The sequence below is a fragment of the Lissotriton helveticus genome, chromosome 5_1 (assembly GCF_964261635.1).
Source record: "Lissotriton helveticus chromosome 5_1, aLisHel1.1, whole genome shotgun sequence".
Taxonomy (NCBI): domain Eukaryota; kingdom Metazoa; phylum Chordata; class Amphibia; order Caudata; family Salamandridae; genus Lissotriton; species Lissotriton helveticus.
In genome coordinates this window covers 2,143,432,449-2,143,456,084 of record NC_136065.1, presented here as the reverse complement: position 1 = coordinate 2,143,456,084, position 23,636 = coordinate 2,143,432,449, and the positions used below count along the sequence as shown (strand labels likewise).

At 51.2% G+C, this 23,636-nt stretch overlaps 1 protein-coding gene across 3 annotated transcripts in view; it reads left to right on the top strand.

The window, feature by feature from the left end:
- The window catches only part of PHYHD1 (phytanoyl-CoA dioxygenase domain containing 1), a 135,541-nt gene that overhangs the window by 16,285 nt on the left and 95,620 nt on the right, over nucleotides 1-23,636 (top strand). For all 3 annotated transcript variants that reach the window (XM_078641550.1, XM_078641551.1, XM_078641549.1), the window contains exon 4: nucleotides 17,286-17,361. In XM_078641550.1, coding sequence (XP_078497676.1) covers nucleotides 17,286-17,361 — 76 coding nt within the window. The remainder of the gene's footprint in view (nucleotides 1-17,285; nucleotides 17,362-23,636) is intronic.

Genomic DNA, 23,636 nt, shown 5'->3' with positions numbered 1-23,636 from the left:
CTGGTATTCCCCTGTGAGATACCCCGGCAGGGTGTCCACAAGGTGAAAGCCAGGCATCCCGCCGCGAGGGGCCGTAGTGGAGATTAAGCAAGTTATTGCCCAGAGTCGCAGAGTGTGACCCCGTGAGTCGAGTAGGCACCGGAACGAGAATTATCGAGTCCGTGGAATTTTGAGCCCGAGACCCGCCGAGGCGGGGAATCGAACCCAGGTCCACAGCCGATCTCAGCTTCCGGGTCTGCCGCCTCTAACCACTGAGCCACGTTTCGATGGCCCTCCAGCAGTCCACGGACGCCTGGTATCAATCGCCCTCCAACCTCCCTGGGCGCTGGCTCCACCCCCCTGCTGGGTGTCTGGACACCTTCATCCCGGCCCCTCTGACCCCCAGGCGCGAGGGTCCGGACATCAAAGGACTCCAGTCCTATATCTGGGCCAGCCCTGGATTAGGACGGCAGTTGTATCTAGGAGTCGAAGCCCTGCTGACCTCGTCGCGGCTGATCCTTATCTGAACTCTTGTACCTGGAACCTTCGAGGCCCTGCTGACGCTGTCGCGGCCTGACCAAGCTTAACCACCTTCGAGGCCCTGCTGACGCTGTCGCGGCCTGACCAAGCTGAACCACCTTCGAGGCCCTGCTGACGCTGTCGCGGCCTGACTAAGCTGAACCACCTTCGAGGCCCTGCTGACGCTGTCGCGGCCTGACCAAGCTGAACCACCTTCGAGGCCCTGCTGACGCTGTCGCGGCCTGACCAAGCTGAACTATCAACGAGGCCCTGCTGACGCTGTCGCGGCCTGAACCCCTTGAACTATCCCCGCACCAGTGGGTGCCAAGACTGTCCCGCTACCCCTTCTTTTGTTCCTAGAGACCAAGACTTTACGGATCCCTCGATCCCTGTGTGAGGCTGAAACGTGCCTTCGTTGCTTATATAAAGATTCTTCAGAATATCCCTGCGTGTGGTGTCCATCTGTGGTAGTGTGATTACTCCGCTGTTACGATTGTAGGAGAGGAGCCTCGCCAAGGAGGCCTCCCTACGGCGCTCGGCCTATTCGAAGCAGAGAGGGCCGTCTCGGGGTGGGCAGTCAGACATCTTCTGTCTCCCCTGGGATAGCCTTTCCAACATTGGTGGCAAGCGACGGGATCCGAGCCCGCGCAAATCGTACAGCAAGTAACTGGTCGCTACTAACAGAGGCACGCAGCAACCATGAGTACTAAGGAAGCCGGAACGACCACAGAATTCCAGAAGGAACGATTAGAGGAGTACACCCATAAAGAACTGAAACAATTTTGCAAAGACTTGGGTATCGCTACCACCGGACTAAGCACAAAAGACGATTTTAAAGAAGCGCTACAAACCTGGGTGGAGACCAGAGAGACCCCACCCCAAACTAACGATGACATTGTCATAGAAGTACCCGCGAGTACCGTCATAGCCCCTGTGGAAGAAATGACAGCCAACAGGGAACCGGGCCTCTCGCACGCAGATGCCCGAGAGCGAGAAAGGAGTCGGCTCCATGAACTAGAGCTCGCCCGACTCCGGCTGGACGGGGAAATTCAACTAGCAGAAAAGAAAATGGCCATCGAGCAACTACGATTAGAGGGTGATCTGGAAGAGAGGCGAAGGCAAAGAGAACTGGAAGAAAAAAAACTCACGTACGAACACGAGCGTGGCCTCAAAGAGCTAGAGATCAAAGCCAAGATCGAAGGGGCGGGCGCCGCAGTGACCCGGAACCCTCCATCTCCTGCCGACCCAAAGGTCCACATCCCGAAAGATGTCGTCAAGGAGTACTACAAGAATGAAGACATCCAGCAATGGTTCAAGGCGTACGAAGTGGCCATGACCGCGCACCGCATCCCGCGACAAGACTGGGGTGCCGGCTTATGGGGGAGATTTGTCAGCGAAGGAAGAGATACCCTGCTAGACCTGGCCGACGACGTAATGTCCTCCTATGACCACATGAAGGACGCCCTGCTCATCCGGTATGGCCTCACCCCCAAGATGTACCGGCAGAGATTCAGAGACTGCAAGAAGATCCCCGGTACCACGTGGGTGGAGTACGTGAACTTTTATAGCAGGGCCCTGGAAGGATGGATAAAGGGCAGCAAGGTGTCCACCTACGAGCAGCTGTTTGACCTCATAGTTTGGGAGCACCTCTCCAACAACTGCTTTGTCGAGCTCAGACAGCATCTTCTCGACAGCAAGCTGACCGAGCCCCGGAAACTCGCCATCGAGGCCGATCGATGGGTAAGCACCCGGGTCCCCCGGACCCCGATCGGAGAGACGGGACGGAACGGCCAGGGGCATTTCCGCCAACGTGGCGGCGGAGGGGGCCAGAACCGGAACCGAGACTTCCCGCCGGGCCCGGGCCGGAGTCCACCTCGGGGGTCCCCCCAGAATAACACTTCGCCCTCCATGCTCGGAAGAGGGACCCCCCCAGCCCGGCCGGGGCCCCGCCCGAACATTACTTGCCACATATGCCAGCGGCCAGGTCACTATGCCAGTGACCCCCTCTGCCCCATGAACCAGCGCCCCGGCATCACGGGGCCTCCGGCCCGCCAGTTCGCTGCTGCAGCCCTGGGAGAGGGGGGAGAAGAAGACGAAGAGGTCTACGAGGAAGATCAGACTGAATATGAACCGGCCGCCATGGCCCTAGCCTGCCTGGGCCAAAGAGACATGGTTCCCCAGGCCCCGCTACCGAGCAACACTCGAAAATACCGTCAGTGGGTCCACATCAATGGACGACGGACTGAAGCCCTCCGAGACACGGGAGCCAGTGTGACGGCCGTCCGCTGCCACTTGGTGACCCCCGAACAGATCATACCAAACGTACGATGCCCCGTGAGGGCCGCCGACAATTCCGAGGCCCTGTGCCAGATGGCCCGGATCCCCTTCGAATGGGGGGGGTGTCGGGTACCCTCAAAGTGACCGTCCGGGACGACGCCCCCGTGGACTGCCTCCTCGGGAACGACCTCGAGAGCTCCCCCTGGGCCCAAGTCGAGCGGAGAGAACATCTCGGCATGATGGGACTACCCGAGTGGGTCTGTGCGACGACCCGATCTATGGCAGCCCGAGCCCCGGCGGCGACCGAGGCCGTCCCGACCGAAGAGCCGGAGTGGCCCGAGCCACCGCCACCCGCAGTCGATGTAGAATCCGACTCCGAGCTCAGGCCATCCGAGCCCGACCGCGAAGACAGCCACGAGCTCCACGACATACCCGAACTCGCACAATGGCGACAGGAGGGTGGTCCCACCCGAGAACAATTACGGCAGGAACAAAAGGTCTGCCCTTCCCTCGAGGGGACCCGACAGCAAGCTACCGCCCAAGCTACCGGGGACGCCTCGGGGTCCCACTGGGTCTACTGGGACCACAGCCTCCTGTACAGTGAACAGAAAATTGCCGAGCTGGGGGCCAGCCGAGTGTTAGTGGTCCCCCTACGATTCAGAGACTTCCTTTTGAACCTGGCACACGATGTGCCCCTCGCCGGGCACCTGGGGCAGGACAAAACTTACAGCCGCCTGGTGACCCACTTCTATTGGCCGAAAATGCACAACGATGTGCACAACCACTGCCGCACCTGCCCGACATGCCAAGCCAGCGGAAAGAGCGGGGGGAAGGTGAAGGCCCCGCTCCAACCTTTTCCAGTGGTGACCACCCCCTTCGAGCGAGTGGGGATCGACATTGTGGGGCCCCTGGACCCCCAAACCTCGCAAGGGCATTGCTTCATTCTTGTCCTGGTGGACCACGCCACCCGCTATCCTGAGGCCATCCCCCTCCGAACCATCATGGCCCCCGTAGTGGGCCGGGCACTGATGGGGATCTTCTCCAGAGTAGGGTTCCCCCGGGAAGTCGTGAGCGACCGGGGCACAAACTTTATATCGAAATACATGCGGTCCCTGTGGCAACAGTGCGGGGTCACGTATAAATTCACCACCCCGTATCACCCCCAAGGGAATGGACTTGTGGAGCGGTTTAAACGAACACTCAAGGGGATGATCCAGGGCCTAGAAGAGCCCCTCCGCCGCAAATGGGATGTCCTGCTGCCCTGCCTCCTGTTTGCCTATCGAGAGGTGCCCCAGAAGTCTCTGGGGTTCAGCCCCTTCGAACTATTGTACGGGCACCCTGTCCGAGGTCCTCTCAGCTTGGTCAAAGAAGGCTGGGAAACTGCAGTCCAAAACGCACCGCCGGATGTCTACCGGTACCTCCTGACCCTCCGAAACCAGACTCGGAAATTCCGGGCCCTTGCTGAGGCCAACCTGGAGGCCAGTCAGGAGGACATGAAACGCTGGTATGACCAGAACTCTTCATCCATCGAGTTCGAGCCGGGCCAGCAGGTCTGGGTCATGTCCCCGGTCGAACCTTGTGCCCTCCAGGACAAATGGGCGGGCCCCTTTAAAGTGATCGAGCGCAAGAGCCCCGTCACCTACCTCGTGGACCTGGAGTCCCCCCGGAACCCCCTCCGGGTCCTACACGCCAATCGGCTCAAACCTCATTTTGCTCGCACCGAACTGAGCCTGCTGCTAGCTACCGACGATGGGGTAGAAGACGACTCCGAGCCCCTGCCCGACCTGCTAAAGTGCGCTGAGAAGGACGGCTCCGTCGAGGGGATCTCTCTCTCCCCAACTTGACCCCCGCGCAGCGCAGAGACTGCCAAAAGCTGTTGGGGCAATTCACAGACCTGTTCTCCCTCACTCCCGGGGTTACCCGGTGGTGCGTCCACGACGTCGACACCGGGGACAGCCAGCCAGTGCGACACCGGGCCTACCGGGTCCCCGAACGAGTTCGGGCATGTATCCAGACGGAAGTGACCAAAATGCTGACCCTGGGGGTAATCGAACCCTCTAGCAGCCCCTGGGCCAGCCCAGTTGTCCTGGTCCCCAAAGCAGCCGCACCTGGCACCCCTCCAGAACTCCGGTTTTGCGTTGACTACAGGGGGCTAAATGCTGTTACCAGAACCGACGCACATCCCATCCCCCGGGCCGACGAACTCATCGACCGCCTAGGAGCCGCCAAATACCTCAGTACCTTCGACCTCACAGCCGGATATTGGCAAATCGGCCTCACCCCCGGCGCCCAGGAGCGATCGGCCTTCTCAACACCCGATGGACACTTTCAATTCAAAGTGATGCCCTTCGGCATGAAAAACGCCCCGGCCACCTTCCAGAGACTAGTAAATAAAGTGCTGGCGGGGCTGGAAGCATTCAGTGCCGCCTATCTAGACGACATTGCCGTCTACAGCCCTCACTGGGCCGAGCACCTGAAACACCTCTGGGAGGTCCTGACGGCCCTCCGGCGGGCCGGACTAACTGTGAAAGCCAGCAAATGTCAGATAGGCCAGGGGTCCGTGACCTATCTAGGACATCAAGTGGGGAGCGGCCAAGTGGCTCCCCTCCAACCTAAGATCGACGCCATCACAGCTTGGGAGCCCCCGGTCACCCAGACCGCCGTCCGAGCCTTCTTGGGACTCACGGGGTACTACCGACGCTTCATCAAGAACTATGGGAGTATTGTGGGGCCCCTCACAGAACTGACCTCGAAGAACCGGCCACAGAAAGTGCAATGGACACGCGCGTGTCAGGTGGCCTTCGAGACATTGAAATCAGCCATGTGCACCGCCCCTGTGCTCCAAGCCCCTGACTACAGCAAAGAGTTTGTAGTCCAGACCGACGCCTCGGAGCACGGCATCGGGGCGGTCCTATCACAGGTTGACCCCGAGGGGATTGACCATCCAGTGGCCTTCATCAGCCGGCGGCTGCTGGCCAGAGAGCAGCGATGGAGCACCATTGAGAGAGAAGCATTCGCTGTCGTATGGGCCCTCAAGAAACTCAGGCCCTACCTCTTCGGCACCCACTTCCGAGTACAGACCGACCACCGGCCACTGCGGTGGCTGATGCACATGCGTGGCGAAAGCCCAAAGCTGCTGCACTGGTCCATCTCCCTCCAAGGGATGGACTTCACTGTGGAACATCACCCTGGTAACCACCACGCCAACGCTGATGGCCTGTCCCGGTTCTTCCGCCTCGACGAAGCGAGTCCCCAGGAAGATGGGTGACTCTCCCCGCCTTCAGCTGGAGGGGACGTGTGTTGGACACGGCCTCGTGGCGTGGCCCGACCCCTCCCGCCTGGCGGGCCCAGGACGACCTCGGCCCTCCATCGACCTGCTGTCACCCCTCCGGACGTGACCATTCACGAAACCTCCACGAGGGCAGCCCCTGGCAACCTACGGCTCTCCCCCTTCCTAGTACTCCGGCGGACCATGCTCGCCAACGCTGCCGGTCTGGCGGCCCTGCCAGGCCACCATCGCCGGGCCGACGCCATCTTGGGCCCATCACGTTCCGAGCACGTGGCCGCAGCCGCCCTGGCCCGGCCCCAGCGAAGCCCCGACATCGAGGCACCAAGATCCTCCCAGGTGGTAGAGTGGCCACTTGGCGGATCCCGGAGGAGGGGGGTTTCGATGGCCCTCCAGCCGCCCACGGACGCCTGGTATCAATCGCCCTCCAACCTCCCTGGGCGCTGGCTCCACCCCCCTGCTGGGTGTCTGGACACCTTCATCCCGGCCCCTCTGACCCCCAGGCGCGAGGGTCCGGACATCAAAGGACTCCAGTCCTATATCTGGGCCAGCCCTGGATTAGGACGGCAGTTGTATCTTGGAGTCGAAGCCCTGCTGACCTCGTCGCGGCTGATCCTTATCTGAACTCTTGTACCTGGAACCTTCGAGGCCCTGCTGACGCTGTCGCGGCCTGACCAAGCTGAACTATCAACGAGGCCCTGCTGACGCTGTCGCGGCCTGAACCCCTTGAACTATCCCCGCACCAGTGGGTGCCAAGACTGTCCCGCTACCCCTTCTTTTGTTCCTAGAGACCAAGACTTTACGGATCCCTCAATCCCTGTGTGAGGCTGAAACGTGCCTTCGTTGCTTATATAAAGATTCTTCAGAATATCCCTGCGTGTGGTGTCCATCTGTGGTAGTGTGATTACTCCGCTGTTACGATTGTAGGAGAGGAGCCTCGCCAAGGAGGCCTCCCTACGGCGCTCGGCCTATTCGAAGCAGAGAAGGCCGTCTCGGGGTGGGCAGTCAGACATCTTCTGTCTCCCCTGGGATAGCCTTTCCAACACTGAGCTTTTGATATCCTTGTTTCCTGAGCTTTTGAAATCCTTGTTTCCTGAGCTTTTGATATCCTTGTTTCCCGAGCCTTTGAAATCCTTGTTTCCTGAGCTTTTGAAATCCTTGTTTCCTGAGCTTTTGATATCTTTGTTTCCTGAGCTTTTGATATCCTTGTTTCCCGAGCCTTTGATATCCTTGTTTCCTGAGCTTTTGAAATCCTTGTTTCCTGAGCTTTTAATATCCTGGTTTCCTGAGCTTTTGAAATCCTTGTTTCCTGAGCTTTTAATATCCCGGTTTCCTGAGCTTTTGAAATCCTTGTTTCCTGAGCTCTTGAAATCCTTGTTTCCTGAGCCTTTGATGTCCTTGTTTCCTGAGCTTTTGAAATCCTTGTTTCATGAGCTTTTGAAATCCTTGTTTCCTGAGCTCTTGAAATCCTTGTTTCCTGAGCTCTTGAAATCCTTGTTTCCTGAGCTTTTGAAATCCTTGTTTCCTGAGCCTTTGATATCCTTGTTTCCTGAGCTTTTGATATCTTTGTTTCCTGAGCCTTTGATATCTTTGTTTCCTGAGCTTTTGATATCTTTGTTTCCTGAGCTTTTGATATCTTTGTTTCCTGAGCTTTTGATATCCTTGTTTCCTGAGCTTTTGATATACTTGTTTGTTGATCTTTTGATATCTTTGTTTCCTGAGCTTTTGATATCCTTGTTTCCTGAGCTTTTGATATACTTGTTTGTTGATCTTTTGATATCCTTGCTTTCTGAGCTTTTCATATCCTTGTGTATTTTAGCTCGACACTTTTGCTGTTATCGCCTCGTGTCCGGTCCTAGGATGCTTGGTTTCCTGTTCATTTAGGCCCAGACCTCTGTACTGGGCTGAATGTATGACATTGTTCTGCATTCTGGGCACAGCTGACAACCTAGGTGGTGTTTCTTTTCCACTGTGAGTACTAGCTTTTGATATACTTGTTTCCTGAGCTTTTGATATCCTGGTTGTGGAAAGTTGGCCTGATATGTGATGTCCACTATTCTAGTGAACACCTTGCACCAGTCCAAACAACCCTTATGGTGATGGTTGTCAGTCAACCTTATAGACCAGCTATCATAGTGGTAGCATGGACAGAACAGTCTCAGGCTAAAAGACTCTTGAGGGCGTGTAAAGCCAGCTGTTTTACCATATGTAACCCCTTGAATACCAAATGAAAGGACACCACACAGGATATATATAAAATATATATGTATTTATTTACTAACACACTCCTCTGAATTCTTTATGAGGTCAGAGGCAAAAGCACATAACAAGTTACACTTAGAAATACTTTAAGTTGCACAATTTACAGTTAGGCCCTAGGGGCGCGTAAAACCATATACTAAGTAAGTGGTATAAGAACCACGACTTTGGAAAGGAGAATGCCTAGGGCCTAGGGAATCGCTGGGGCTACACTATCTGACCCTTAGGTTAGGAGTAGGAGGCCCACTGGCGGCGCGTGCAGAGTCAGTACTCTCACGCGAGAGTCAACAGAAAGTCAATAGGAACGTAAAAAGGTAAGTAATTAAGTTTTAGGACACTTCCGGTCTAACTAGGATTACACAACTAGCAAAACTAGACACTAGGATAGTCAATCCCTACAGGAGCACCGAAGTACTCGCGTTACCTCACCCTCGGGCTGCGGGTGCAAAGGTGTCAAAGTGCATCGGGTTTTCTCGTCGTTTCCTATGGAGCCTTGGAAGAAGATGCTGCAGGCGACCAGGAGGAAGATGTCCGGGTGAATCCAAGGGCGGATCGAGGATGAAGAGGACCTGAAAGCAGAGGGGACAGAGTCTGGGTCACTAGCCAGTGACCCGGTGGAACCAGGGAGGAATCAGACGTTGTCGAGGAGCAATCAGGTGCTGTTGTGAAGCTTGTCATTGCAGCCAGGTGCTGGAGAGGAGCTGCCCCACGAAGGTTCTCGCAGATGGAGGGGTCGACTTCAGGATTGGAGCCAACAAGCCTAAGCAAAGGCAATCCACGCAGGATACATAAAAGGCTTCTGGTGCAGACCAGGAGGGTCTGAGGTACTTCACCTTTACAGGGAAGCAAGGGCCAGTCTGGAGCAACCAGACCAGCGATGGATTTTCACAAGGATCGTCGTCAGAGGGCTACTAGCCAACGGGCCAGCAACCGGACAACGCGTCAAACAGAACACAAGCAGAAGGGCCCCACGCAGATCTCGTGGAGTGTGGAGGGCTTGTCTTCGGTGCAGGTGGAGCTCGGTGCCGGGGTGTCTCAGTCCCCAGTGCACAGCTTCGAGGATGCCTCAGGAGCTGCGCTGGTAGCAAGTTGAAGACTTTCCAAGATGCCTGCTTCCACGAATTCCGACGCCTTCCACGGAGCTCAGCTGTGCTGGAGTCGTGCAGTGGGGTCAGAGGACTCCGGGAGTCGAGGTCTTGTCAGGCTCTGTGCTCGGGTTCCGGTGGGAACAGGGACAAAGCAAGCTGTCGAGTTGCTGGATGGTGCCTGGTTGCCCAGGGTGGTCACTCCTTGGCCACAAGGGAGATTCTTCAGTCTTCAACTCAGGTGAATGTCGAAGGATCCAGAGTTTTGTTTCAAGTCGATTCCAGGATTAATCTAAAGTCTCCTGGGTCAGCTCCTACCTTTATACAACTAAAGGGGGCTGGTTTACTCACTAGGTCCCTCCTATGGGTGGGACCAGGGGGGGGGGGGGTTACACCCCCTTTCCTTTGTGCAGTTTTGCGCCAGAGCTGGGGCTGGAGTGCCCCAGGAACCGGTTTGAACTGGGGTATGCATGGAGCACCTAGTGTGCCCCAGGCAGTGTCTCATTCTATTCAGCCCTCCCTGTCCCAATACACAAAATCCTGTCTGGGGTGGTGCTCGCACCTCTCCAGGCAGGAAACCTTTTGTCCAGACCTCCCTCGCTGGAAGGACTCCCAGCAGCAGGAGGTCAGACTTGTGTCTGTGGCACTAGCATCCATTTTGTGACGCTGGGGCTCTGGTTAACTTTAACCGGGATAGTCAGCAACAACATGTCTTCTCCCTCTAGAAGGGTGGAATGCTACCCCCGTCACCAGAATTGGCGAGGGGGTAGTATTCCAAAGCGTATGACACCTTACACGACATGTTTAGTTAAAGCCAAACCAAAGTTAGCATTCAACCGCGAAGATTATAATGCACTTAAGAGTATATGGTATGGCGATATCATAGAACAGCTATAAGGACATGGTTCCACAAGCTGCAGACAGGCTCAGCTCATGCTAGAGCACCAGCTCACACATAACCAAGCAGTCTGCCTCCAGGATTGTTAAGGCCTGCCATAGGAGTGACTTATAGGTTACTGTGTGTCTATATTTAGGGGAGATATAGGAATACTATACCTAAGCAAGGGGTGATTACACGACCTTGCCCCAGATGAGTGATCAGCCAGTTGTGTCAGTTTGGATGGCCAGCCAGGAGTGGCAAAATATATGCTGCAGCCCCTGGTGGGCCATGGGTGCACCTATGCCCTGGGTACCTGTGGTACACTATACAGGGGCTCATACGGTGACCCAATATCCAATTAGGTATGTACCTAAAGTACAGCTGGTGGAGTGACGATGTTCCTCTTCCATGCCATGGATGGCTGTATGTAGCACACTAACCCTAGCAGATACCGGGGGGGGGAGAGGCAGGGGGCGCTTGGTCAGGTAGCCTCCAACCTAATGTGAAAATACGACAGAAGCTGCTCCAAGTACAGCAACTGGAACCTAGACGATGCTAAGTTAAAGGGGTGATGGCATCTCACAAAAAGTGAAGGACTGTCCTCACACACCACCAGGCATCATGCTACATCATCGGCAGTCCTCGCTCTCCAAAAACTAAGTTTGGTGGAGAGCGGGCAGACACCTGGAGACAGGGAGACACTTCTAAAACTAAGTGAGGGCCCAAAAAGTGAGTGAGTTTAAAAATCAGTATAATCGCCAGAATGAATTTATTCTGAAGAGGGGATTATATGATGTGCTTCCTACGGTTACCCCCACCTTATGCTGATGTTTCACTGTTTTTCGACTTTAGTCTGGCTATGAACCTGCTATCCAGGACCCCAGCCCAGCTGCTTCCTCTCTAAATTGATTCCAAGTACTTTAGGTACACTCCAGTTTGGTTACTGGCGTACCCTAATGAGTCCCTAGTATATGGTACCTTAGGTGCCAAGGGTATAGGTACCCCAGAGGCCTACCAGGGGCTGAAGCATGTATTGTGTCACCCCCGGGAAGCCTTTCAAAATGACACCACAGGACTGCTACTGCAGCCTGGGTAAGGTGGTGTATGCACCCCTTACTTAGATATAGGTTCCCTATATCTACATTATATCACTACATATTTAAACCTATCAGTCACCCCTATGGCAGGCCTTATCAATCCTAAAGGCATGGTGCTGGGTTTTATGTGAGAGGGTGCCCATGCATGGACAGGGGCCCTCTGCAGCCTTCAGAATCTATTCTCCAGGGTTGTTCTGTGATGCAGCCAGACCATATACTCTTAAGTGCATTATAACCTTGTGGTAAATGCTAATTTTGGAATGGCTGCAAGGAAACATGTTGTGTTTGGTGTCAAACACTTTGGAATCCTACCCCCCGCCAGTCCTGGCGGTGGGGGTAGAATTCCAGCCTTCTAGAGGGAAATACATGTACACACCGGTACACCGGTACACCAGGTACCAGTTTAAAAGAACCCTGACATCACAAAATGGATGCCACAGACACGAGTCTCCAGCAGGGGAGGCCTGTGCAGGGGAGGCCTGTACAATAGGTTTCCTGTCACATGGAGGTGTAACCACCTCCCAGACAGGCTTTAGTGTATTGGGGCTGGGTGGGTGCACTCCAAGAGTGCTTTGATATCTGTACTTGGGGCACATTTGGTGTCCCTATGCATAGCCCAGTTCAAACCGGTTGCGGGGGCTACCAGCCCCTGCTCGGGATGCAAAACTAGACAAAGGAAATGGGTGTAGCCACCCCTCTGTCCTGAGCCTCCCACAGGTGGGACCCCAGAGTTTGTCCCACCCCTTCCCTGGGTATAAGATAGGAACCAGTGGCAGCAGGACTTTAGATTACACCTGGACGAAACTCTGATACTGAGTCCTGGAACTTCGACGATCTGCACGACGCTGGATGACTGAAGAATCTCCCTCGCAGTAAAGGAGTTACTCCCCTGCGTGGCAGGCACCAATGATGCAACTGCCGGTTTGCATCTCCGAAGCTCCAGACGGTCTCCGAAGTATTTGCAACACAGGAGGTGGATTTCCAGACTTTCCCGAGGCCAACCTGAGTCCCCAGCCAAGCTGAGACCTGCAGCCCTCGTGGGTACCGTGGATCCGGACCCCCTGGACACCGTGCACATTTGCAAGTGCATAAGCTTTTAGATGTTCCTTGAGGCTGTGCATTGGGTTTTTGTAGCCCAGCCCCCGAGCACCTTTTCCACCGAAGATTGCTGGCCTACACTCCACGAGTGTTCCGTGAGCCGGCCCTTTGTATTTTCGCTCGAGGTACCTTCACGATCCCTGGCCCATTGACCGGTGGGTCCCTGAGAAGGCAACTTTGACTTTCCTTGGGCTTCCCTGGTTGCTCCGGACGTGCCCTGACTCTCCACCACTTGTTGAGTCCCCTAGACCTTGCTGGTCCACACCGAAGCATCTTTTTTCTTTCTGCGTGGGATGCTGTTGCCAAGGCTTGTTGGGTTCAATCCGGGCACCGACACTGCAACACTCGACATCCTTCGTGGGACAGCTCGAATCCAGCTCCTGGAAGGTGAGGACATCTCTAGCGTTGGCTTGTAGCTTTTTTCCTTCTCACATTACTCCTTCAGCTGGACTGATGACAGCCAGGTGCAGAACCCCAGGGCTCTGTGTGCCTCTGCTGTGAGTGCCTAGGGAGGGAGACAGCCCCAGGGCTCCCTGTTACAAGCATCACTCTACACAAAGGCTGTGTCTGGGGAGCAGCCTGGAAAGGGCACTTGTAAGAACAGCCCCAGACACGTTCTGCAGTTTGAATAGTAGAGCCGCGCCTCCTGTGGAGATGTTGTGTATGAAAGTGGGATCTAAACCACCCCCTTGCTTCCTGTTCAACGCCCTCTATGACCAAGGACGGGCGTGCTCCGTGGAGGACTCATAGTACAATCTGGGTTCAGGCCTAATCACAGCACCGAATCAGCCCTCCTAGCAGTGACCAACAACATCAGGATGACACTGGATGGTGGGGGGTCTATGATTCTGGTGCTGTTGGATTTATCCGCTGCCTTCGATACGGTGTCTCACGAAGTGCTTCTCGGTCGTCTGAGGGATGTGGGACTGGGAGGTGTGGCTCTGTCCTGGATGGAAAGCTTTCTCTCCTGCCGCTCTCAAGAAGTCAGATTGGGCTCCCATAAATCCATCTCTAGGGAGCTCACCAGGGGTGTGCCACAGGGCTCATGCCTAAGCCCCACATTATTTAATGTGTATGTGGCCCCCCTGGCTGACTTAGTGAGGTCCTTTGGGTTTACCCCGGTGTCCTACGCCGACGACACCCAACTTCTGTTCCCTTTTAAAACCTTTACACCTGCTCTACAAAAATCTTTTGCAGAAGGAATGAGGGCTGTGTCAAAGTGGATGGCTAAGAACTGCCTACAATGCAATGTAGGCAAAACAGAAGTACTACTGTTTGGGGAAGCGGTCTCACTATGGTCTGATGAGTGGTGGCCTCTAGAACTGGGACCTGTTCCCATCCCAAAACAGACCGTGAAAAACTTGGGAGTGCTATTCGACCAAGCCCTGACATTTAAAGACCATGTCAACCAAGTTGCCGGTACATGTTTTAGGGCCATTGGACTGTTGAGAAGGGTGTTTCCCTACCTACCTGACAACCATAGGAATACCTTAGTCCAGGCATTAGTTATTAGTAGATTGGACTACTGCAATGGCCTTCTCTTATCAACCAACGAAGGCCAATTTAACAAACTGCAAGTAGTCCAAAACACGGTGGCGAGGCTAGTCCTAAACGTTCCATCCAGGAACCCCTCCCGACCTCTACTAACTAAACTCCACTGGCTGCCAGTGCGGCAACGCACTAAGTTTAAAATTTTGTGCACTATCCACAAATGTCTGATAGGAAAGGGGCCCAAATATCTAACAAAGGCCTTCCAACCCTATGTCCCAGGTCGCTCCTTACGATCCAGCAACCTCCAGCTGTTACAGGTTCCCAGAATTAAAAAATCTCGCCAAGGAGGCCGTGCTCTGGCACACACTGGACCTGCTCTCTGGAACTCTCTTCCACAAACACTAAAACGTATCACTAATCACCTATCCTTCCGAAAAACCCTCAAAACCCATCTTTTTACAAGTAGTTAAACATTCTTCATTCCCCCAGTTACTTTCTAACATGAACTGGGATAATCTATGTTCCTCCTGTTGGCAAAAGCGCGGAGATACCCCTTCGGGGGTCTATTCAGGCGCTATACAAGCATATAAAATAAAATATAAAATAAATAGACCGCTGTACAACCAGGCTGGTGTGTGCCTGACCGCCAGCTTCCCAGAAGTGAGGGAACTCATCTGAAGTCTGGGTTCCTTGCTGGAAGAGCTGAGTACCTGCACTGAAGGGCCTAGAAGACAGTCTTCCTGCTGGGGATCGGAAGGATGCAGCCTGGACCTGCGCGAGGAAAGATTGCCCAGCAAGGAGCGAAGTCCAGCAGGGCTGGTGGGTGCCCAGGAAGAGGCCGACAGTACAGGGGCGATCTGGAAGGCATGTGGACTCTTTGCTTCTCACTGAGTTTCTGATGTAACTGCAAACCCGAAGGCCCAGTTAGGGCTATAACAGTAGATTTACTAAAGGCACAGATAGTGAGCAGTTACTGAATCGTTGAAGGCCAAGTTTGGGCTGAATCTGCTTAACACTGGTCGTAGATGAAGACTGCAATGTAGTTCTGAAAATTCTGGACTCGTGAATAAAACATCATCATAGCATGACGATTTTTATATCAAAATACCGAGAATGGCTAGTACACTGTGTACAAGCATTTTCGTCATATTCCAGTAACGATTTCACCTCGAAATCGTTATTTTCGTCTTGAACCCTTGGCTTCCATTTTGTGTACGGCAGCCATTTTGTGGGTTGCCCTCACATAGGCTTATAATACAGCTAAATTCGATTCTAAAGGACACGTACACCTTAATTGACTTTTCTCTGACCTGGGCAAGCTGGAACCATTGCCCCAGGCCGAACCTGTTTGGTCAGTTCCTCTCCCAGTGGCCGAATGAGATAGCATCAAGACACAACATGCCATAAACCCTTTTCATCGCACACACACCCTGCCTAATCTTGCTCACACCTGTCCCTGCTCTTTTCTCTCACTTGCTTTATGATGAGGAGGCGCCCGTTTTTATTGGGGGTCCACCGATATCTGATGAAAATGTTGGGCCTTGCCGGGTAATTTGTTGTGGGCTGGACAAACTGAAATATGGGCTTGTCATCATGACTCTGCTTTTCCTTTGTAGTGAAAACATGTGAATGGTATACTAAAATGTGGAGAATGTTTGCCTGAAGCACAATATTTTGTATAAAAAGAGAAGCCCGGCTTTGTAAGATTGAGCAGTCTCCTGAGAATATACTTCCCGTGTGTTGTACTTCTAGGACGCCTGTTACTTGGTTGCAGCCAATAAAATCGATCCTTGACTTCACCTAGAAGACTCTGAGTTTCTGTGGTCTAAATCAGGAAAGTACTCGAGGTCTTTGGGTGTGTTCCCTGACACCACTGGGTTACCGGTTCGGTACCGGTTCTGAAAAACCCAGTACCTCAGCAACTGCTGATATCGGAGGACTCCTCCATTCCATTCACCTTTGGACTAGTAGAGACCGCATCCCTTCAGGACTGCTGATCGCTCCACACTACATCTGCTATGGTGGACCTGCACTATCCAGGCTACCACATATGGGGTCATTTACATCTTTTCTCCTTGGCACCAGTGATTGTGTATATTCATCTGTCCTCAGGTTACCAAGATTTTGTGTTGATTCTCTTTTTGTCTGTACATTTTTGTCGATTGACCTCTTTTCTCCGATCTAAAGGTTGTTTTGAAGGTCTGCTCTTTTGCCACATGAGATGCATTTGTATTTGTTTTCTCCTTTGTGTTGGGTGAACAGTCTCTGCACAGCTGTATTGATGGGTCATTGTTGATTTTGTTCAAGGTTTATTCTCTCGCCCAGCTGGTTGTATTGAGGTTTTATTTTTATCTTGTCTTTGTGGTTCAGCTGATAGTCTCTTCTGTCTCTGGTGTGTGAGTTGGTGATCCACACTCTGTTGCTAGGATAGTTATATTGAATAGCTGTGTTGTAACTCTTTGGCTCGGTTAATAAAGTTGTGTCTGTTATAATGGTTTTGTTTGATCTGGAGTCTGTGATGCTTGATAGCCTGTCATCCTTTTTAGATAACTTTCTTGAACTATCTGGTTTTTTTTCTTTGGCTGATTTATCTTTTGTCCATCTTGTCTCGTTTGGATAGTTGCATCGGTGCTCTATCCTTGTTGCTTGGGTATGGCAGGATGGGTTAGTGCCTTTATTGATGTTCTCGGGGGTCTGGTTGCTGTGTTAGCAGATCTCTTTCCTCAAGCTTTAGAGGTTGTATACATGGTGTATCCTGCATTGCTCGCACGATTGATGGTTGAATGGATATGCCACTTCTCCTTGCCTTCCGGAGATTTGTTGATACATATCTTCTCGATGCCTTCGAAGTCTCTGTTGGTGGTCTGTCCTCTCTTGCTTGGATGGTTGTGTTGATGTGTATTTTATCTTTTGACATTTTCTCTCTGCCTTTATTGGTTGTGTGGTTAGTCTACACTTTTCTACTTGGGTAATTATGTTCCAATTCTCATTGGCTCCCTTGATTGGGTTGCTCTGTCTCTTCTGACTCACCTCCATGTTTGTGTTTTTGGTCTTCACTCTCAGATGGTTGTGTGGATGTTTTTCTCCTCAGCTTTGGTGGTTTGGTTTTCTTAGCATCTTGTCTCGATGGCCCTTTTGATGGATCTCTTGTTCATGAGCACAATCTTGGTGGGTCTGTTTCTCTTCCTTGTATGGTTATGTGTTAGCTGTTAACCTTCAATTGATGGCTCTCTGTCACTTTCCTTTCCCTACATTGATGATTGCTTCTCTTCTTGATCTTGTGGTCACGTTATGATCTCTGTTTCCTCCCACAGGGCAGTGCAGACTATTTCCTAACCAGTGGAGACAAGATCAGATTTTTCTTTGAAAAAGGAGTTTTTGATAAAAACGGTAAATATTCATTACAATGTAATGTTGAGACAGCTATCCAGTTACAACCATGAGCTTCCTTCTTGTAGAGGTATCTGTTCCCATCACTGTGCCGTGGATGTCCTTGTCTAGGTTACTGCCCCTCTCTTTGCTGTGCGTCCGCTTGTAGACCCCACTCTTCTCACTGTGCCCCACCACTGTGCAGTGAGTGTCCATCTATCATGGGTCTCTGTCCCCGTTACTGTGCAGTGAGTGCCCATCTATCATGGGTCTCTGGCCCCGTTACTGTGCAGTGAGTGTCCATCTATCATGGGTCTCTGTCCCCGTTACTGTGCAGTGAGTGTCCATCTATCATGGGTCTCTGTCCCCGTTACTGTGCCGTGAGTGTCCATCTATCATGGGTCTCTGTCCCCGTTACTGTGCCGTGAGTGTCCATCTATCATGGGTCTCTGTCCCCGTTACTGTGCAGGGAGTGTCCATTTATCATGGGTCTCTGTCCCCGTTACTGTGCAGTGAGTGTCCATCTATCATGGGTCTCTGTCCCCGTTACTGTGCAGTGAGTGCCCATCTATCATGGGTCTCTGTCCCCGTTACTGTGCAGTGAGTGTCCATCTATCATGGGTCTCTGTCCCCATTACTGTGCAGTGAGTGCCCATCTATCATGGGTCTCTGTCCCCGTTACTGTGCAGTGAGTGCCCATCTATCATGGGTCTCTGTCCCCGTTACTGTGCAGTGAGTGCCCATCTATCATGGGTCTCTGTCCCCGTTACTGTGCAGTGAGTGTCCATCTATCATGGGTCTCTGCCCCACCACTGGGCAGTGAGTGTCCCTCTATCATGGGTCTCTGTCCCCGTTACTGTGCAGTGAGTGCCCATCTATTATGGGTCTCTGTCCCCGTTACTGTGCAGTGAGTGCCCATCTATCATGGGTCTCTGTCCCCGTTACTGTGCGGAGTTTGCTCTTACAAGTGTCACTGTCCCTCTCACTGTACAGTGCTTGTCCTTGCAGGGGTCACTGACCCCCCCACTGTAATTGCAATTGCATTTATTTGGCGCTTACTACCCGTGATGAGGTGTTACTCTGGAACCCAAAAATAATTAGTGGTGGATTAGTGTAGAGAAATATGAAATCAGTTTGAGCGGTGGACATGTTAGTCTGTTAGTTTGATTGCAAAGGAGGATGGTGGAGGGATAGAAGAGGGAAGGGTATAGAAAGTGTTTTTGTGGTGCTCCTAGCAGTAGGTTTGGGGTGAGTAAAGGGGCGGCGGAGAGGGAAAAAGTCAGGGTTTAGATTTAGAAAGGCTTGTTTGGGCCATGTGAATGGTAAGAGGTTTGAGATGATGCGAGGAGGGGTAGAGGGAAGAGTCTAGAAAAGGTTATTTTGTGGATCATAGTAGTAGAATGGGGTTTGGGATGAGTCAGAGTTGACGTAGAAGATATATTGAGAGAGGTATACGGTGAGATATAGGGTAGTGCATTGGAAAGAGTCGTAGAGTGAGGTTTGAGATGAGTCGAGGTGGAGGTAGAGGATATGTTGAGAGAGGTAGAGGGTGAGATATAAGGTAGTGCATTGGAGGTGCTGAATTAGAAGTAAAGTAATAAATATAAAGATACATAAGTACATGGAACGTGTATAAATGTATAAGGAAGGTAATATATGTAGATTTAAGTTGTATTCAATAAACTCAGACCTTTAAGTGTTGCTGTACTGTAAGTTAATTTATTTGTTTTGGTATATTTATTTTGTAGTAATTAAGTTGTGAAAAAATTGTAGATAAATAGTTAAATATAACCATAAATATGTTGTGCATTTGTTAAGTAGAACTAACAAGTATCTATTTATTTATAAACCTAATTATTCTACATGTTTTTACAAAGCAATACACATATAAAGATACATATTGAGAATGGTGGTTATGTGGGGAAGAGCCAATTCTTGAGTAGTTTTCTGAAGATAAGGTGGTTATCCGAGGAGGATCTTATGTTGGGGGTAAAGAGTTGCATAGTTTGGCTGCTTGAACAGAGAATGATGTGCCAACCATAATGTTTTTTCTGAATCCTTTGTAGTCTTTTCATAGTTGTTAAAGATGATCCGTGGTAGAGGCTATTGGCGTAATCGAGTTTGGACAAAACAAGAGAGATATTAGCCTGGACCTTGTGTGAGAATCCCAGGTGGGGGAAGATGCGTCACAGAGTTTTTATAGTAACAAAGCTTGATCTTGGTAGTTTGTCCACTTGGGCATTCATTGATTGCTTGGAGTCCATGGACATTCTGAGGTTTCTTAGTTGCTTTGATGCTTCAGGCGGTGTTCCCAGATCGTCAGGTCATGCGGCACACGTGAGTATTTCCATTTTTTGAGCATTCAGTTTGAGATGGCTCCATGTCATCCGCTGATCAACATCTTTGAGGCAACTGAGAATTTGTGAGTTTCTAATGTCTTTGGGGCTTTCCAGTTTAAGGAGTATTTGTGTGTCGACCTTATAGTTATAACATGTGAGGTGAAATTGGTTGATCTATGCCGGTAATGACTCCATGTAGATGTTGAAAAGCATGGGCGAGATGATAGAGCCTTGAGGGACCCCTGGTTTTGTGGAGTATGGTTTGGACGAGAAAGGTGGGGTATGAATGACATCAGTTCTCTTTTGAAGGTAGGACGCGATCCAGTCTAAAGCAGTTCCCTCTATGCCGGCTTCATAGAGTCTTTGTTTCAGAGTGTCATGGTCAACCGTGTCAAAGGCAGCCGAGAGCTCCAGGAGGAGTAGCGCAGCAACCCCTCTGCGGTCAACTGTATTCTTATTGTCATCCCAGATGGCAAGGAGGGCAGAATCTGTGCCTCTTACCGGACGGAATCCTGTTTGGCAGTCTGAAAGTATGTCATTCTCTTCAATGAATTGTGACATCTGGGCGAACGCTGCTCTTCCTATCAGTTTGCCGTGGAAAGGTCATTTTGTGATCGGTCTGTAGTTATCTGGGTTAAGGGCTTCCAGGTTTTTTTCTTTAGTAATGGGCGTATGTATGATTTCTTTTAGTTCTTCTGGAAATAATCCCATAGAGAATCATTGATGATTCTTCTTACTGGAGTGGCAGCAGACGTAGTTAAAGAATTTTCTTGAAAGTTTGTGGTGGACAGGGGTCAGAGAGCTGCTGGCAGGCCTACTTGCTTTGACCAAGTCCATAAAATCATAGTTATGTATTGGAAGGAATGCAGAGGTGGGTTAGCCTACTCTTGGAGTTTTTTTTAAAGAAAGGTTTGGTGCTGGTGTTTTTCCATTGTTTTAAATAGTTCAACGTGTCTGCTTTGGTTGTGTAAATGATTTGCCAGTTTGTCTTGATTAACGGGATGAGTTCCTTCTAGTCAATTTGGTTTAGAAAAATTCTGTGAGAATTTTATAGAATCCTTTATTTGCACATTTAGCATTTTGAATTCTGTCTGAAAAATATTTTTTCTTTGCTTTTTTGAATGCTGTCTTATATAATCTGTTAACCTTCTGTAGGTGAAGTTTGTCTTTATTGGTGTTTGTTTTGAGCCAGGTACGTTGCTACATTCTAATTTGCTGTTTTATCTCTTTTAGCTCTGTATTTCTCCAAGGTGCCTGTTTTCCTTTGTTCTGTTGTAGTGGTCTTTTTTTTTTTTTGATAAACAATTTTATTGGTTTTCATGAAACCTAAACAGCAGCACGATTCATCTTGCATTTAGAACATGAAATACTGACCTAATTCCCAAGGAAATTGCCTCAGTGTAACTACTAGATTGTCATGATCAAACCCAGCCCACTATTCAACGCCTTCTCTCGCATATTACAGAACATGTGGTAGAAGTCTGCAGGTTCCGTCTTGCATCGCAGGCAGCCGGGGGGTGGGAAGGGGCTAGAAAACCTGCCCTGTGTAAGCAGACAGGGGTAAGGTAGGAGCAGTGGAGGTAATTGGACCAGTCAGAATCTGGCAGAGATGATCATTCGGGGGCCATCAGGGCGTCTCTCCAGTCCTCATCTTCAAGTGGCCCAAGCCATGGTCGTGTGCCATTCTATGCACTCTCTTGACGTGGGGAGAGAAACCAGTGTTGATTTGGCTGGGTTCAGGCGCAGGCCTGAGGCCACTTCAAAGGAGCGAAGGAGTTGGAGGCTTCTGAGGCCTGAGCAGGCCGGGTCTGCAAGGAAAAGCAGAACATCGTCCGCATATAGTGCGGTGCGGTCTTCAAGTGTGCCCTGCCAGTGCCACCCCTGGATCTGCACGGATATAGCATGCTAGTAATTCTATCACTAGGGCAAAGAGAAGGGGCGACAGGGGACACCCCTGTCTCGTCCCATTTCGGATAGGGAAGACATCAGAGAGAGCTCCATTGATGAGCACTCTTGCAGAAGCCTGCTGCCTTTTGCACCTCCCATAGGTATTGCTAGTCAACTGCGTCAAAAGCTTTTTCGAAGTTGATCAGTAGAAGGGCTAGATAGGGGGTGAGGAGTTGGCGGTAGGCCAGTGCCAAGCCGCATTGATCCAGGTGGATGAGGCTGCCGAGGACCGACTTGAGGTGCGTAGCCAGGATCGTCGCATAGATTTTGACTTCAGTGTTTATTAGGGAGATTGGGCGGTTGTCTGACCAGGAGGCTGATGGGGGATTTGTTTTAGGTATGACAACAACCGTTGCCATATCACTTTCTGACAGGAAGGCTCCATTTTCCACCACCTCCTCATACAATCCAGGGAGGTTGGGTATCAGGGTGTCTCGGAATGCCGCATATTATTCCATTGGAAACCCATCTGGGCAGGTTTATTTATTTATTTATGTGCTTGTATAGCGCCTGATTAGATCCCCGAAGGGATATCTCTGCGCTTGAAATAGACAGGAATATTTGAGCTCCGGCCTGGTCATAAACAGAAATAGTAAACCATAGGCTGATTAAATGGTGGAAAAGAGGTGAGTTTTAAGGGTTTTGCGAAAGGATAAATGATTGGTGGTGAGTTTAAGTTGAAGGGGAAGGGAGTTCCAAAGGACGGGTCCTGTGTGTGCCAAAGCCCTGCCTCCCTGGTGAGATTTTTTTATTTTAGGAACCTGTAATAAATGCAGATTACTCGATCGAAGTGATCGGCCTGGCACATAGGGTAAAAAAGCTTTAGTCAAATATTTAGGGCCCTTTCCTATCAGACACCTATGAATGGTGCACAGAATTTTAAACTTCGTGCGTTGCCGCACTGGCAACCAGTGAAGTTTAGCTAGTAGAGGGCGGGAGGGAGTTCTAGATGGAACATTGAGAACTAACCTCGCCGCCGTGTTTTGGACTACTTGTAGTTTGTTTAATTGGCCTTCATTAGTTGACAAAAGAAGGCCATTACAGTAGTCCAATCTACTGATCACTAGTGCCTGGACTAAGGTTTTCCTGTGACCATCAGGTATATAGGGAAACACCCTTTTCAAAAGTCCGATGGCTCCAAAACAGGTGCCCGCAACTTGGTTGACATGATGTTTAAAAGTCAAGGCTTGATCAAATAACACCCCCAAGTTTTTGACAGTCTGTTTTGGAACCGGAACTGGTCCTAATTCTGTGGGCCACCACTCCCCGGACCATAGTGTTGCTGCCTCCCCAAACAATAGAACCTCTGTTTTGCCCACATTGCATTGCAGGCAGTTCTCAGCCATCCAACATGACACAGCCCTCATGCTTTCTGCAAAAGATTTTTGCAGGGCAGGTGAGAAAGTTTTAAAGGGGAACAACAGCTGGGTGTCATCAGCGTAGGATATCGGGGTAAACCCATATGGCCTCACTAAGTCGGCCAGGGGGGCCACATACACATTGAATAATGTGGGGCTAAGACATGAGCCCTGTGGCACACCCCTGGTGAGCTCCCTAGAGATGGATTTGTGGGAGCCCAACCTGACTTCTTGGGAGCGGCAGGAGAGGAAGCTTTCTAACCAAGACAGGGCCGTCCCTCCCAACCCTACACCCCTCAGACGACCGAGAAGCACTTCATGGGACACCGTATCGAAAGCAGCAGACAAATCCAACAGCACCAGAATCATAGACCCCCCCACTATCCAGTGTCAACCTGATGTTATTGGTCACTTCAAGTAGGGCTGATTCGGTGCTGTGGTTTGGTCTGAACCCAGATTGAGAAGGGTCCAGGCCTTCTGCTGCTTCAAGATGATTCGATAGGTGGGTGTTTACGTGCTTCTCCGTCATCTTACCGATGTAGGGTAGGAGGGAGATGGGCCGAAGATTGGACAAGTCTGTCCAAGGGGAAGCCGCCTTCTTCCTGATAGGGTTTACCACCGCTATCTTCCATTCTCTCGGGACTTGTCCTTT